The following is a 16,380-nucleotide window of genomic DNA, read 5'->3' on the forward strand; positions in this document are numbered from 1 at the left end:
CTGTAAACAGGAAGTGGATTTAAAACGTAGCTGTGTGTGGACGTAGCCACAGAACAACTGTCTGGGCTCCGACGTGTTTGAGCCGTTAGACTGGACCGTTTTAAAGTTTCTCGTCTTTAGCTGACGTCTCCTCCGACAGAACGAAAGGACCATTTAAACTAAGAGACGCTGAAGACAACCGCCGGCTTCAGCAAAACACAGTTCCAGTCATCCTAAGCACGAACATGTATAAACACATATGTTCCAGTTTACGCTTCAAGGAGGCACACGTGCACACGATGTGCACATTCACACACACACAGACACACACACTGCTCGGAGACAGTCGTTTTATTTATGTGGTAAAAAAAAAAGAGGGTTTGTGCAAGTCTGGAAAATAGAGCCACACTATTTCTGGCAGTCGGAGTCTGTCGGGTGCTTAGATCATTATTTAGAATCAGCTGAGGATCCCGGGGAGCAGATGTGGGTCAGGGGGGCAGGAGTCAAGACTTTTAAAAACAGGGAGGGGAGAGGAGCCCGAGCGACGCAGGATGTTTTCAGACAGATACTGATGACGACACTTCAGACGTCTGATTGACTTTTCTTCACTGACACACAATTTAAATCTGTTCTCAGTCGTGAGGGAGAATATTTTACTGTTGATCAACGATGATAAAATAAAAATAGCTTAAGGCAAGAAACTAGAAACTATACACGAGGAGGCTGAACCATTTGAAATAAAGATATCATCATCAAACTGTTGATTATTTACATCCTTTAGTTGACATATTAGAGTTAAAGGATTTATACAGCCTCTCACGTCTGTCTGCAGATTGTTTCAGTCAGACTCTAAAACACAGCGAGTGATTTATTGTAGCACGAGTTTCTACTTAAGAGAAACATACGAGACAGTAATAAATACTCCAGAGTGAACCAGCGCACTGACCCACAAACACGTCACCACAGGGGTTTAAATCAGGTTGTGCACTAGGTTTAGGACACGAGCACCAGAGAGACGCACGGCTCCGCACACAGATTCAGAGATAAACACAGACGGACGGACGAGGAGCTTCAGAGCAAGACTCCGAGAGAGAAAGAGCAGGTCGAGCAGCTCAGGTCATCTGACCTCAGATACAGAGCATCCTCCTCCCAGCCTCCACATTTCAACTGGAACTCACCCGACTTACAAACAACAGCAAAGAATGGTTTTCAAACTGTTAATGGTTCATGTGAGAGCGATGAGTTCAGAATTCATTACTGCAAATCACAAGCTTGAAATACGACTGAAACCGATTTACGAATAGTAGATATTATTTATTTTCTGCACCATTTTGTTTTCTTGTATCTTGAGCAAGAAAAGGCAAAGAACATGTGAACACCTGAACCTGATCTCAGCGACCTGCAGTCACACTCTCCGACGAGGGTTTCAGATTTACAGTCGGCAACTTGGTCTCCATGAGAAAACTACTTTCAGACATTCGTGGAGACGAGTGATTTAACAAAAAAAACACAAAGAGGATTCTGTGCCAGCTGATTTCCCTTTTTAATAAAACGTGCTGCGCCTCCGGGCGGTTTATCAGTCTGAACGCTTCACATTTTCCCAGACGACAAACGAGCTGCTCTCAGCGGAGCACGACCAATCCAGGTGGAGCTCGATGCCATTTACAAGACGCTCCTGCAGAGCCCAGAGGCTGGAAACTTAACACTATTTCCTGTGGGCTTTGCAGAACCGTGCGGGCACAGATTAGTTTTTACAGCATGCCTTTACACACGATAATTAACTGACAGATTCAGAGGAGCGAGGGGAGGAAAGTGCGGAGGAGGAGGAGGACTGTTTGGTATCATTAGGAACTCATTATGGCTCCAACCTCAGTGAGGAAGGAGGAGAGAAGAAGGTAGTGGACTGTTAAGATTTAATGATGATGCTCATGGACGATCGGCACAAACAAACGTCCTGCGTTTGTGCATTCAGCGCGTCGAGCTCCGCTGCCGACCGAACCAAAGACTTCTGTTTCTGCTGGGTTTAGATAAATACAGGCGGGCATTGTGTTATGGGATCGCGCCAAAGCTGGCCCCCCTGTCACAAAGCGCTCTCTGTGGGTTCACAGAACTGTTGTTGGCTTGGGGATGAGCCAGTGACCCCCCCCCCCACTTCAGCCAGGAGGTCTCGCATCAGAATGCGAAGTCTTGGACTCGATGTTCTGGGAAAAAACAAGAGCTCCGGCCTCAGAGCAGATAAACTGAGCCAAACGGGTCAAACCTTTTCATACCAGAGCTCAGCTCAGTTTGAGCATCCGAACGAAGCAGAGACGGATCCGTGAGAGGACGAGGAATTCAAAACTGCTATCAGCTAAAGAATCTCTGTGGGTTCGATAATGACTTCTTCACGGAACAACTTTTTTTAATGCGTCAACAAACAGTCCGATTGTTCGTTGAGAAACTCTTTGAATAAGAGAATCACACAGAAATGATTAACGATAATGTCACAGTAACATTTCTGTCTGTGTGGTTCTTTCTTCAGAATGGACTCAAGTTTCTTACACAATCTTTTTAAAGTCCTGGTCATGATAACTGATATTGAACTAATCAAGATTCTCCAAACTTCTAATATTCCCCATGTAACACGACGTGTTGCCTAAAATTCCCACTTTATTCTGGCCTCCCAAACTCCGCCTTTATCCGGTTCTATAAAAAAATCCTTTTTAATCCATCAAACATCTCTGATCTGTCTCATCCGGGATATTTATTTCCAGTAAATAAGTCTCTCCTCAGTCTTCGTACCAAAAACATGCCCCCGGAGGCGGATGCAAAACAAAACCTGAGCCGAACATCCGAACAACGACTTCTGCAGCTGCACCTCTCAGCTTCTCTTGGGCTCGAGGCCAGGAGCGCTGCAGGGTGACGGTTTCAGCTCGCTCACGAAATCAAAGCGTGGCTGGGTGTAACGGAGTCTGCAGAGACACCCGGAGCAGGTATGAGACGTGACTCGACATCAGGGCCTTCATTTTAATTATAACCCACAACCAGCAGCAGATCTACAGGGTTTACAGTGCGTGTGATGTTGGCTTGTTTTCTCATCAGGTTCAATGCTGCCTGGGGAACGCACAGCTCGGGCCCCAGTGGGAACGTGAAGCAGAGAATGCGAGGGCGATGTTCCTACCAGAGCAGAGGACGCCTTTGTGTCGGGCGCAGGAGAAGTCGTCGCACTCGCAGAAGGCTCCGTAAATCTTGCCGAACTCCGACTCGTAGCACAGACACTGGTTGCAGCTGCACTCTCCGCGCCCGCTGCAGATCTGCTTCCCCTCGGCTTCCCTGCAGGCGCTGTTGTACATGCTGCTGGCTTCACCCTCCTGGCACTCGCAGCGGGCGCCCAGGTAGCCCGGCTCGCAGCGACACGTCCCACAGTTATAGGTTCCTGCAGGAGCACAGGTTCGTTCAGCATGTGTGCCTTTTAATCTAGATTACTAACACACATCAAATTCATTTTTCAATATCAAGACTTTTATGACATACTAGAGGTGAAGTCCTTCAAGGCGTAAACTAATTTGATGTATTCTTGCCAAAAACTGGGATAATAACTGATGTAACTAAAGTGTATTTTCTGTATTTTAAATATCCACATATCTCAAGTTATAAAAATAGTGAGTGAAGAGTATAATTTCCGTTATATTACCGTCTTTAACTCCACAACAACAACCACAAGTGAGAGCGTCTCCATAATCAGGCCAGAAGAAGTCGTGAATTAAGAGGGTAGAAGTAGGAGTTTTCCCTCAGTTATTAAAGGCCTGACCTCACGTACACCAACGTTTAAACTCACAGGAAACAGAGCTGGAGCTTTTCTCCGTCTCTTGTCTTCCACTAAACCACAGGGCCAAGAGAAAGAGTGTAGGATGGTTTTCTTGAAGGAGCGAAAGAGGATTTTATTTGTGTGTTGCTTCCTCTACGATGTATTTTTCTTCTCGGAAATGTTTGGCTGAGTTCACCGAGACAAATTCCAATGAAGTTTGTTTCTATGGTCTTAAATGTTCCTCTTTCAAGCAGACGTACCCATGGAGCTGCAGATGCTGCTGTTGGTTTGTGCCGTCCGGCTGCAGCCGCAGTCACACTGATAATCCACCGCCACCTCCAGACGATCTTTGAACCCCACCGGCTTGATGGTGAAGCTCTGGTCGGCGCCGCGGCCCGGGCAGCTCCTCGCCTCCACGCTCACGTTGAATGAAACCTGCACAGAAACAGAAGAAGCTGTGTTCAAAAGGTGGAACTGCTGGAAAAAATTCCTGCTGACTTCCTGTTTGTTCTGTTTGCAGGGTTCACGTCAGGTTCAGATGACAGACGAAGGTTTTAAACGGTAGCAGCATCAAACGGCCTCCGAGCCACAGTATCTTCTGAAATCTTTTACTTCCATAAGTGGCCTGATCCCACCCTGCTTCTTTTCATCGGAGCAAACACACACACACATGCATCCTGCAGATGCTCGGCAGCACAGACAGTCTGCAGGCGTGAACTACACATGACCCTGCGTCTCTCACTCGGGAGCTGATGTGGCTTCGCCTGCTCAAAAAGTGGGACAAGACTTAAGAACCACACCCATTTTATCTCTCTGAGCAAGAAACTCTTTCCTGCTCCTCCAAAAAACATTCTTCTGGTTCTTCCTCAGTCTCTTTGTGGACCTTGACTCTAATGCACATTAGATTGATAAGCACCGTTTTAACCTCCGCACCATATATACACAACACGGGTCCATTCAGGAAACAGGAAAAGTCTACGTCGCATCTTGCTCGGACTCCCCCTCCACTCCAGCGCGGGAAACTCGTTAACGCAATTAAATTTACTGTAAATGTGAGTCGCGAGGAGGCCAGTCCACCCAATCACGTGGCTAGGAACCGAGGAAGGGGGAGAAGGGGGAGTGAAAGAGAGGAGATGAAACTCATTGAGGAAAATACCTCAACACACAGATGAGTGAGTCATGTGCGGAACAGGCACGGTGGTATGTACTATGGTATGGAGCACATGTGGACGGGAGGAGAACTTGACTCTGAACACACTGAAAACTTTGTCTCACGATGACGTTCTCGTCATGAAAGACAAACAAAATCTGTGTCTCCACTGAGGAAGCGTTTTGGATGATGGAATTCTTATGACCGCCTGAAATTCAATTAACTGGGACAAAACACATTGAGGTCACACAAAACAACATCTAATTCAACTGCTTCTGGTGTGTCCCCGCAGATCTGGTTTCATTCATATGCATGAGTCTATTCAGTGCTCATGCAGTCCTGCAAGAGTTACAGAGAAAAGGTTCCCGGGCTTAACTACCCACACTTCAGTTTCTCCTCCCGCCTGTTTATTCCTTTCAGAGTCTGTGGTTTCACAGGCCCCCTCCCGCCTGCTTTTGTGCGATGTCATTGAGATGCAGCATCGGGCCTCGACGGCGAGCTCACACGGGACACGGTGACTGACACCCCCGGGGCCGTGGACCAAGCCACATCCTCGGTAAAAGGCTGGGAAGGTTGGCCCACGGCGGACTGAGCCTGCTGTCCTCCCCCAACCCTCCTTTCAGGGCTCGGGACAAAAAGACAAGAGCGAGGCGCATAACCCTCGAGAGACCCCACTTTTCATTCAGCGCTGTTATTCAGCTTCAATCAGCCCCCAACAAAAATGCACGGGGCGTGTTAAAGCTCCCGTGCGTGTTGCTACAGGTACTGAGGAGAATATGCAGAGAGTCCAGTTTGAGTCACAGATCTATGAGCTTGAAGACAAATCTGACACCGAGGCAGAGACACGATGAGACGGGTAGAAAGAGACCACGGCGGTCGTCAACGTCATCCTCAGGCCTTGATGATTGAGAGGGAAAATGTTGTTGCAGGGCGGCTGCTGGTGTGAACACGGCCTCGGGACGGGGGGGGGGGGGCATGCAGCTTTTTTCACAGCTGTATCCACCGAGGAGCGAAACCGGCTGAGAGGCAACACAGAAAATATCTCCAGAGGAATGAATGAGTCTCTGCCAAGTCAGTTGGGTGATATCTTGCTTTTAGATACAGAAGGTGAGCATCCTGCAGCGACTTGAATACAATTTACAAATGCTGACTCAGTGGAGTCTTTCAGAAGAAGAAATTCAAGACGAGGAAAAAGTTTGGCTTCATCAGAGGCTTCGGCCGAACTCAAATCTTTTAGTTTCAAAACTAAAAAGATTGAAAAGATCTCTGTCCTCTGCTCAAACAATCAGGCTGAGCATCAGTAATAATCATAGACTGTAAATGAAGACGGACAAAATGTCTTCACTTCCTCCCACCGTCCAGAAACGAAGCTAAAATATGAATATGATAAATAAACACACGTGCTCGACCAATCATGAGTCAGTCTCACCTGTCAATCATGATGTTTCAGCCCATTTTTCATCATCGAGTGACGACTTACAACCAAACTTATCAGAAACATGAAAACTTGAACAGAAATGATTGTCGACTGCCTAAAATGACAGAAACTGTCTCTGAGAAAAGTTTAGTTAAGTGTACTTTTGTTTTTTTTGTTTTTTTCAGGTCCCGTCCACTAACATGTCGATAACACTAACGCCTGAAAACACATCACGTACTGGCCATGTGGTGTAAACAGGAAGTGGATTGTCCAGTTCGGTTTCTTTGTGACAGAAAATACTTTGAATGAGCAATGTTGAAAAGTAAGAGACAAAGTGGAACTCCAGGAGGTGAAAAACAAACGGGACCAGAAGCGTTTTCAAACAGTGATGCATTTTAAAACTAAAATGTGGTCGTGTGGATTTAGCCTCCGAAGCTCAGCCGGTCACAGTGATTTCCCCTCACAGGTGCCAGTGAAGGTGTTTGGTTACAGTGAAAAGCAAAATAAACCTCCCTCCCCCTCCACTTCAGTTTGGCTTCATCACAACGAACTCTGCCAAAACTCTGGCGGAACAAGCCAGGGACTTTTTAATCCTGCGTCTTCAGTCAGTGGACGTGTTGCAGGAAAAAAATCCCACAGCCGACACACACGGCTGTTTTCAGGGTTTTTGAGCAAAATAAAACTGAAAAGCTGCTGCTACATTTTTCATGACCAGAAAAAGTAAAATGATGTAGGTGAAGACGAGCAGGCTGCTAGAACACTCAGGGAGAGCAGGATGAATAAAACATGTAGTGTATGACGGGAGGGGAGCTGCAGAGGGAAGTGCGGACGGGGGACTCACGGTGTCTCCTATCTTTAAGTCGGCACACTTCCTGAGACCTGGCAGCGGCTTCCCATCCTGGCAGGTGGCGGTGAAGGAAAGGCTGATGTCCTCTGGGTGGTCCCACACTGTCAGCTCCACTTTAGAGCGGATGTTCTGAGGAGACAGATCCAGGCAGGACAATCAGGGGTACGTTAAAATGAATCCTGACAGAGTTTCTCTACGATAATGCAGAGAGGATTTTTAAGCAGTGCACATAAACACGTTCCAATGTCCTGAACCTGCGGCCACGTTAACACGCTGACATTTATATTGAACCACCTCGGTGTGTCTGCTCCTGCCTGTAACTCTGGAGTGTAAAAGAGTGAAACATGGGGAATGTGTTGCTCTGGTTAGGCACATTTTTAGAGTTGATCTCACCACAACCACAAGCGCTGCGCATGGGTGCAGGTTGTGTGCGTGTGCATGTGAAATTCCACGGCTGTGTCCAAAGCCTGCTGCATCTGGCCCCATGCAACAGCCTGCAGCCGTTCGTGCACAGTTACTGTCAGGGATAAAACAGGATCGTACTGGGTGCACATGGGCGAGTGTGGCCTCATTCTCTCTCTCTCTCTCTCTCTCTCTCTCTCTCACACACACAATCAGAGGTTTCTGATCCTGAACACGATCACAGTGCGACGCCGCTTTATGCCGCAGTCAAGACTCGGAGAAAAACGAGTCGGCTACGCAACGTAATCTCACAGCGTTTGGCAAAGCCCATCGAGCTAACGACTCCAGAGTGGTGGATATGATGTGGCAGCTGGAATGTTAATAAAGGCCGTCGAGTCAAAGCACTTCATTCAAGCTCACTCCCCCACACGACGCGCACAGCGAGTCTGACACAAGTTTCTGTCGCAGAGAAAACGCCGTCACGATGCTGCTGCTCCTCCTGAGCGAGGCGGGGGGGGGGTCTGAACGCCCACGGAGGAAAACATTTCATGGAAAGTGAGCGGCTGCAAAAGAAAAACAAATTTACTTTCTCCAACAAGCGATGAGATGAATGTCAGAGCGTTTGAAAACACTGCACATATCACTCCTGTTCTGGAAAACCCAAATTAGTTGATTCTAAAATATTAGTTTGTTGACAAAGCTCTCGAATGTTCTGCTCCTCATTACATCGTTGACCTCTTGAAACAACATCACTTTCCTCATAATGTCCGTTGCTGCAGCTCCTCTGTTCAGCCTCTGTCTCTTTAAAGCTCCTGATTAAACCCAGTCTGCTCTGATTAGTCAGAGACTTCCAGGACTTTTAGTAAAGGTCTGGTTTCACTCAGGGAACAATGTCAAAACATTTTGCAATGTATTTTATTAAACAAGATGAGTAAGGGAACTTTTTAACTTTTGCAGAACTGTCATATGAAAACCCTTTAATCGCCACAGGAGAGAACAGAAATTCATTTAAATTCAATTTAAACTCAAACATTTATAATCTTGCTTTTAATTCAGCCTGACTCTGTCTCATGATTCTTTTAACGTCTGTCATTATTTCATCTTTTACCTTCTTTTGCTGCATTTTTCTCGTTTGCCAAGACCCTGAAGCTCGACTTAGAGAGAATGTGAGTCTATCACGAACACTATGATTTAAACCTCTGAACAACTTTTAATGAGCTGCATTTAAATTCAGGTGGTAAATACGTCCTGACTATATTCTGACTAATCTATCGTGTTAAAGTGTATTTCCTCCTGTTAATCAGTTTTCAACCCCTCAGATTGATCTTTCTGAGCCGCTGTTAAAGTCCTCGGTTATCGCGGCTGCTTCATTTGGGACAATGTTCTGTACAAATGGTGAAAACATCTTTAAAAGGTTTTTAATCACCAGCTAATAGAGTGAGCTCACAACAAACCCTCACGTTCGAGGAGCGGACACAAAACATGTGGATGTTTTTTTTCCCCAATTATCGAAATTATTTACTGCATTCCTGTCAATCGACTAACGGATTAACTGACGTCGGCGATGAGAAATATGGAAAACATCACCACAGAGTCAGCTGTTAAAATCACTTCCACACTCCAGCCTCAATACAGAATGAGAAATCCAGCTTGTGCGTAGCCGACCGTGTCAGCTGGAGGCTCATTAACAGACTTTAAAAGAACTTCTCTCTGTTTTCCTCCTCCTCTTCTTCTTCTTATCTGTCCTCTCTGTCATTCTCTTGGTTCTCTGACAGCACTCAAACAGAAAATCCTGCCATTTACTCACATTGTAGGCTGCGATGATCAGCTGAATGACGTTCTTGGAGTCCTGATCCAGGATTTCAACGGTGGTTCCAGGGATGAGTGCAGTAAAGTTCTTTGTAAATAAGAGACAGCGTTAGTCTCATGCATAAAAAGGAGCAGGACGAGTAAAGCGTCTTAAAACCATAAATGATAAAAACCTTATAAATAACGTAGAGCCGCTTTGTGACTGCGAAGATGAGAAAGATGTTATTTTCTGCCAGTTTCTCTCCCAGAAGAGCCAGAGAGGGATAATCCTGCAGAGAGGAGATGGAAGGAGGCATTAGAGGTATTTTACCCACACATATACTGCACTGCTACACACTACACTGCCATATATATACTGCACTGCTGTATATACAGCAGCTTCCGCTCAGGAAGCTTCCAAACGGATGTTGATGTTCTTGTCCCTCTGAGATGTGCGTGTTGGGAGTAAAGGCTGAAGAATTTTCTCATTTCTTGAGAAAAGCTTCAGAATCTGAGACTTTGAGACGTGGTTATTTTCATTGGATCCAACACAGTCTGTGTCTGAGGTTTATCTGTGTTGTTCAAGTAAAATGAGAGTTTTAGTAGAAGAGCATTCTGCAGCAGAGTCAATTAATAACCAACTTGGTCGATTTAAAACCAATATGAGCCATATTCAGTGTTTATATCATTTTACAGAATAAACAACAAGTTTCATTTCTTAATACCAGTTCTACATGTTTGTATTTGGTGTTTTGTTTTATTTATTTATGTCCCACAAACATAATTTACTTAATAATCTGACAATGATTCCTGAGATGTCAATATCAAACCCTTATGACAAAGAAATGTAATGTATACCATCACTCGCGTGTTTTCGTTATTTCAAGAGGAAAATAAACCAAACGGAAAAAAGTCTTGAGTAAATTGGGGCGCGGCAGCAACCGCATGATACTGATCTACTTTTCAAAAGCACAATGAACTTATTATTATGAGTGAAAGACTTCAGTTGACTTTAATTTAAAAAGAAAAAATTCCACCGGCTCCTGATTGGCATTTGAACTCAAATCAAAACTGTATCACGAGGTCAGGTCAGTAGTTTGAGTTCAGTTGAGAAACATTTCTGCGTACGCACCAGAGTCTACGGTGGATTCTGTGGTTTCACCGGCAGCCTCCAGCTGTGACAGCGTGCACCGGCCCTTCCCTCCGCAATTACCACCACAGGCTGCTGCTGTCAATAAGTGCATGTTCTCACTCAGGTCGTCTGAGTAAGTTGCCATTTGACTTCAGCTGCATTCACTCAAGCTTTTTCTTTGGAATGAGGCAGATTTACTGAACATGTCGGACATAAACCAAACTGAAATCTCTAATGCAGACGTGGACACGAGCCAAGCGGAGCCAGAAATCCTTAAAAGGTTAAGAGCATAAAAAAACAGCCTTGTTCTCAAAGACGGAATCAGGCTCATAACTTCTCGTCATTCTTTGAGTGAGCTGTGGAGATTCCAACGTCCGTTCACAGCTGGATTTTGTCAAGAAAACATACCTGAGATTTATTGAACAACGCTCTGTATTACAGCAGCATTAAGGTCTCGGGTTTCTCAATGGACTTAAAGCTGCAGGGTGCATGTGCTGCTATAAAATCGGGGATAATCGGGGAACATACGGAGATTGACCAAACCGACGTCCCCTGATTTTGACAGTTAATGTCTCAAACCTTATCTTGCTGTTATTCAAAGGTATCGCATCCAACCATCCGTTATCTATACTGCTTTGTTCAGAGCAAATCCCAGCTGACATGGACGAGAGGGGGGCGAACACCTTAGAGCTGCCAGCGAGGTGAATTTAACTATATACAGAAAGACAAAGAAGGATTCAAACTGAGAACCTTCCTGCTGTGAGGCCACCCAGCAGCATTTTATGAAAAAGATTGCCCCCTAATTTTTTTAAACAGACCCATCAGTCACGTCTTCCTGGCGCCAGGCCTGAAGTGAGCGGGCAGAGGAAGGTCGGCTCTGCTGTTAAGATGCTGTGTTCTGTGAGAGACAAACGCCATCAGCTGCTCTTCTTACCATCTTTGTGGAGGCGCTGTACTCGTTCCTGTCGTTGAGGTGGCACCGTCCATCGTGAGGCTGGACGAGGCCTCCGAGCCTCCCGTCCAGAGCGAGGTGAGGGACGTCGTCTGTGGCAAACACCAGCAGGTGGTACGCCCCCTTCCTCCAACCTATTTCCTCCTGTTAAAGATGCGCAGCAGATTAGGAGCCAAAGGTTTGTTGGAGGGTTGAAATGTAACTGTGCGACTCTTCCTCTGGTTTTATTATCGCAATTAGAGCAAAGAGTGGGTTGGAAGGGTCATTATCGAAGCCACTGTGAGTGGACACAAACACTGTAGTCAATGGATTTACTGCAACTTTAAGAAGCCACAGATCCAATCAACCACACAACAACAACAGTGAGTCACTAAAGCCAGTTCAGCAGGACAAGGTTGGTTCTTTATCAACAGGAAACAACAGGCAGCAGCAGAACAAGCGTCTGACAGAGCGCTGACGAAAGCACTAAAGAAACAAGACATGTCAACCAGTGAGAAGAGAAGAGGGCCTCAGTGTGTGGTAGCGTTGGGTTGGGTCTGTAGAAAACAGAGCTGTGGTCTCACTGGAGAGAAACATACATTCGAAACAACCAAAAGAAAACCGTGGAAGTGGAAATCAGTATTTTTAAGCCCAAAAACGTTCAGCTTTCCCAGAATCCATTCTCAGACATGTCCTCTTCTATTTTCCCCATTCATGCTTCAGTAATCCTCACAACATCGAATGTCTGACCACCAGCGAATGAAGCTGGATCAATCATGCCTGTGGACACACCCAGTCTCCTAACCAGTGTTTGAAATAGTGCAGCCGGAGTAAATTACAAGGCAGCAGCTACTCGCAGGGAGTCATTCTCTTCCTGTAGAAAACAATTAAACTGGGGAGAGGAGAACAGGGATATGACTGAGCCTGCCAGTGACTCGTCCTCATGTTTAACCAGCTGCACCAGACTGCACTTCCTGTCTGTCCCCCATGGTGCTTTTAATTAACAAGAAAATAGGCCAGAGGCTTGTCACGGGAGCATCTCGGTTACTTCACAGCAGCTCCCCCCCCCCCCCCCCCCCCCCCCCCCCATCTACAACCAAACAAGTGCTGTCACTAAATGCAGCCAAGTCATGGTTCGACCTCCAAAGGGCACTAAATACAAACTAATGAGGATGAAGGGAAGTTTGTCACCTTACAAACCGCAGCCTGCAGGATGGCGTCAAATCCGCCCTCCGGTGCGTCCCGGTTGCGAGACACCATCTGCTTCTGCACCTCCTCGTTAAAGCGGTCCACTTTGTCCGTCAGCGAGAGGATGTGGCGGAAGCCGAAGGTGGGGACACAGTTGGGGAAGAGCTTGTATCTGTGTGGGGTGACAGAGAGGCAGAGATCCCTGAGGTGTTTCCTCCAAGAGTCACATCAGGACACAGCAGCAAAAACACTTGAGTTTCATCTGTGTTTATCGAGGCTGGTTGTTTAAAAAGGAAAACGTGGTGAAGCTGATTTAAATTTGTGAAAACAAGCAGGATTATTTTGATGAGATTGATGGGATCTGGTTTAACTCGCGGTTGTTTTCTTCTTTTATAAATAGGTTGAGCAGAGGCAGGAGTCAGTGGTTCGGGGTCAAAATGTCGATCTATCCCTTTATCATTTCCCTGCTGTGCTCGACTGTGTGTGAACGATAAACACACACATGCGTGCACACAACCGAGGCCATAACCTAGATGGGAAGTGATGCGCGATGGCAGCGAGCTAGAGCTGTGCAGTGTCACCTCGGGGGCAATGATCGTGTGCCACAGCTTTTTACCCTCCATCTATTCTGCTCCTTGTCAGTTTGACCTCCTCTATTATCAAACTGCAGGACGTGAACGTTACATGATCCGACAGAATGTGTGGTGTGAGAGGGAAACGATTATTTCAAGATTTCCCGAGTAAAAACAGATCTTGGCTTCAACCAACAACTGAACGTAAATAACAATAATGTCCAGCAGTAAATCCTGCGTCCACTACCCACCCATTACATGGATTCTCTTGATACTTGGGCGCCGTGTAGGAAAACGGGGACATGTTTTTATCCACAAAGGAGCCAAAGCCCAGCCGGAAGTTGCTGGTGAGCTTTCCCATCTCCTGGGCCAGCTTGGTGCCCAGATTGCGGATGGTGACCAGATCATCTTTCATGGACAGAGAGAGGTCCATGAGGTAGTAGAGGTCCACCGGGTAGTCCTCCACCTGCCGCACCTGCAGGCCAAACCACGTCTGGTCTCCTGGATGTGCAGGTGGAGACAATCTCTCAGCTTCTTTACTCATAAAAAACGTGAATTATTCATAATCAAACTTTTTTTAACTTCCCTCGTCCTCGCGCAGGGCTTTTCTCTGACTTTGCATATTTATGATTCTTACCTGGCCGCAGGCTGAGGGAGATTTTCTGAGGCATAATCTGAACGACATCGAACTGGGTGGGCCCGGAGCCTTTAGAACTCAGGGGTCTGTTCTGCAGGATTGAGAAGCTGCTGGTGGGGAACTCGATGGACCGAGCCTCGCAGCCCCTCTTCTCCAAGTTGTGACGGAAATCGCACCGTGACGTTAGAGTCCGCCCCCTCCCAAAATCCTGAAAGAAAGAAATAAGCAAACGTGAGCTGCTATTCCACCTCTGTGAAAACTGCTGGAGCTCCCAACACAAAGAGAGCTGAACACACACACACAGTAAATAAATCCAGAACATAATGCAGAGGCTGAGTCGTACCTCTTGTGCGCACCAGGCGCAACTGGGATGAATCAGGAGACATTCTTCACAGGACGTAGCACTGCCACTCATACACATGTTGAGACCTGAGAAACAGGTGGAGATGGTAGAGAGGGACAAAAGAGGAGCGTGTGAGAGGAAGGACCTGTGCACAGTGATGGAATCTGATCCACAACAGTCATTATTGTTTCTTGGTTTGAGCCACAGTTTGTTGGTTTGTAGTGGAGTCCATCATTACCTCCACCAACGAGATTCTGTTGTCATCAGGATTACGCCAATTATCTTTAAACTATGAAGGACGGGATATGGGCAAACGAAGAACCCATCAAATGTTGGTGTCGATCCAGGAATTGTTTTTTTTCTTTCATACTTCTACTATAAGAACAATCAGGTGTTGGATTGTTTAGCCTCGGTGGAGGAGTGTGCTCTGACTGCTGTTCTAGTGTTGTATTAATGTTTCTAGTGTTTCAACATATCACAATATAAAAGCACAAAAACACACAAACACACACACACAGGCCAGAAAATATAACATTGATGCGACAACAACACTTTGACACAAAGAAAGCATGTGAGAGGTGACGCATTTCCTGGTCGGTTGTCTGTCGGGTGTCTGTGGTGACAGCTCAGTGACATTTTAGCAAACGTAAGTACATAAAAATCAGACAGTAAGAAACCCACAGAAACAGCTGTTCTTCACCACGGGAGGAAAGCAACATATTGTTAAAAATGCTTCACACTCTGTTCAGTGAATTTAAAAACTTCCTTCTGGTAGTTGTTGCCCAAATAGAAACAGCCGTCTCTTATTTTATCTTCCTTTGTGCTTCTAAACTAATTTTTTTTTAAATATTTTAGCACTTTTACTTCATAAAATGATCCTCGTGATGTTTTCACCGTTGTGTTTCATCTGAATTGTGTGAGATGTTGTTTTCTTCACTCTGTTATAATTAAAACTTTATGTTTGCATCAGGAGCGGGTCCTCTCTACGGAGGCAGACATGTTTTTTTACAGAAGCCCAAACTGGACAAACTAAACAGCTTTTGAGTTTTTATGAGAACTGAAGCTGCCACAGGTTCTCTCTTATGATTAGCAACATGCAACTTCACCACTAGATGTCACTGAATTCCACACGCTGAACCTTTAAGCCTCGAGTGGACTCTTTAACATTTCCTATAGTTCCCCACATGTTCCTGTTGCTGGGAACGAGTCTGACCCGGACAATCTCCTGCTGCTTCATAGGTGGAAGACAAATGTCCGGACACAATTGTTCCGGACGTTCTCCAGAGTTCTTGTCTGGAAACAGAGATTCACAGACGCAAACTGAAATCACAGAACCTCGGTGACACGTGTAACCGTCGACACATCAACAAACACTGAGGCTCCCGTCGCCTCCATGTGGCTCCGGATCAGCTGCTGCTGCACTCACGGGTTCACAAGGGGGTTCTGTATCAAGGCGGGGAGACGCCGAGGACACATTCACAGAGGACACTGTCCTTCTTACCTCGGACCGTGTGCGTAAAGGTCTGCAGGAGCGCGCAGCACAGAGCCGCGCGCCACATCCACGTCCCCGGGCTGCTGCGCATGGTGCCACTCGGCGTGTTGGTGAAATCTCTGATGTGTATCTCTGCCTGACACGAGCTTTAATTACTTTCCCATCAGACCCCTCGTTGGATTGGACGATGCGTGAAAACCATGACAGTGACGCGCGTGCGGGTCCTCCTGCAGCTCCACGGCTCTGCGCTCATAACGAAGAGTGAACACCGGAGCAATCATCCGTTTGTCGGTGAAGTGTTGTCGGGAAAAATCCTCCGCAGACTTCCACGTCTCCACTACTTCACCCGGAGACTCTGGCGACGGCTCCACGGCTTCTCCTCCGCCGGGTTCATGTTGTTCCAAACACGGAGGAGACCTGAACTCCAGAAGGGGCCTCAAGAGAAACAGGAACTCCGGCAGCGACTTTCTAACACGGATTTCTGCTCGTTTGACCAGTTCGACTCCCAGCTGCAATCTCCGCCCCTCCACATCCAGAGATTACGTTAACTCCTTCGCTGCCTGCAGAACTGTGGGCTCCATGTTGTGGCTGACACCCTGCAGAGGTACGGTGGCCGAGAGAGCTCAACGCACTGCAAATGAAGAAAACAACAAAACCTGTGCGGATCAAGAAAACACATGCAAATAAAGAAAACACGTGCAAATAAAGAAAACAC

At 46.5% G+C, this 16,380-nt stretch overlaps 1 protein-coding gene across 1 annotated transcript in view; it reads right to left on the reverse strand.

The window, feature by feature from the left end:
* The window catches only part of itgb5 (integrin, beta 5), a 31,090-nt gene extending 14,807 nt beyond the window's left edge, over positions 1–16,283 (reverse strand). The window contains exons 1-11 of the mRNA XM_069532738.1: positions 15,675–16,283; positions 14,174–14,259; positions 13,831–14,038; positions 13,445–13,694; positions 12,625–12,793; positions 11,437–11,598; positions 9,565–9,660; positions 9,390–9,479; positions 7,175–7,309; positions 4,027–4,201; positions 3,140–3,394 (exon numbers count right to left, since the gene is read on the reverse strand). Of these exons, the coding sequence (XP_069388839.1) occupies positions 3,140–3,394; positions 4,027–4,201; positions 7,175–7,309; positions 9,390–9,479; positions 9,565–9,660; positions 11,437–11,598; positions 12,625–12,793; positions 13,445–13,694; positions 13,831–14,038; positions 14,174–14,259; positions 15,675–15,756 (1,708 nt within the window). The 5' untranslated portion in view covers positions 15,757–16,283. The remainder of the gene's footprint in view (positions 1–3,139; positions 3,395–4,026; positions 4,202–7,174; positions 7,310–9,389; positions 9,480–9,564; positions 9,661–11,436; positions 11,599–12,624; positions 12,794–13,444; positions 13,695–13,830; positions 14,039–14,173; positions 14,260–15,674) is intronic.
* Positions 16,284–16,380: the final 97 nt, after the last annotated feature.

The sequence above is a fragment of the Paralichthys olivaceus genome, chromosome 10 (genome assembly GCF_024713975.1).
Source record: "Paralichthys olivaceus isolate ysfri-2021 chromosome 10, ASM2471397v2, whole genome shotgun sequence".
NCBI lineage: Eukaryota > Metazoa > Chordata > Actinopteri > Pleuronectiformes > Paralichthyidae > Paralichthys > Paralichthys olivaceus.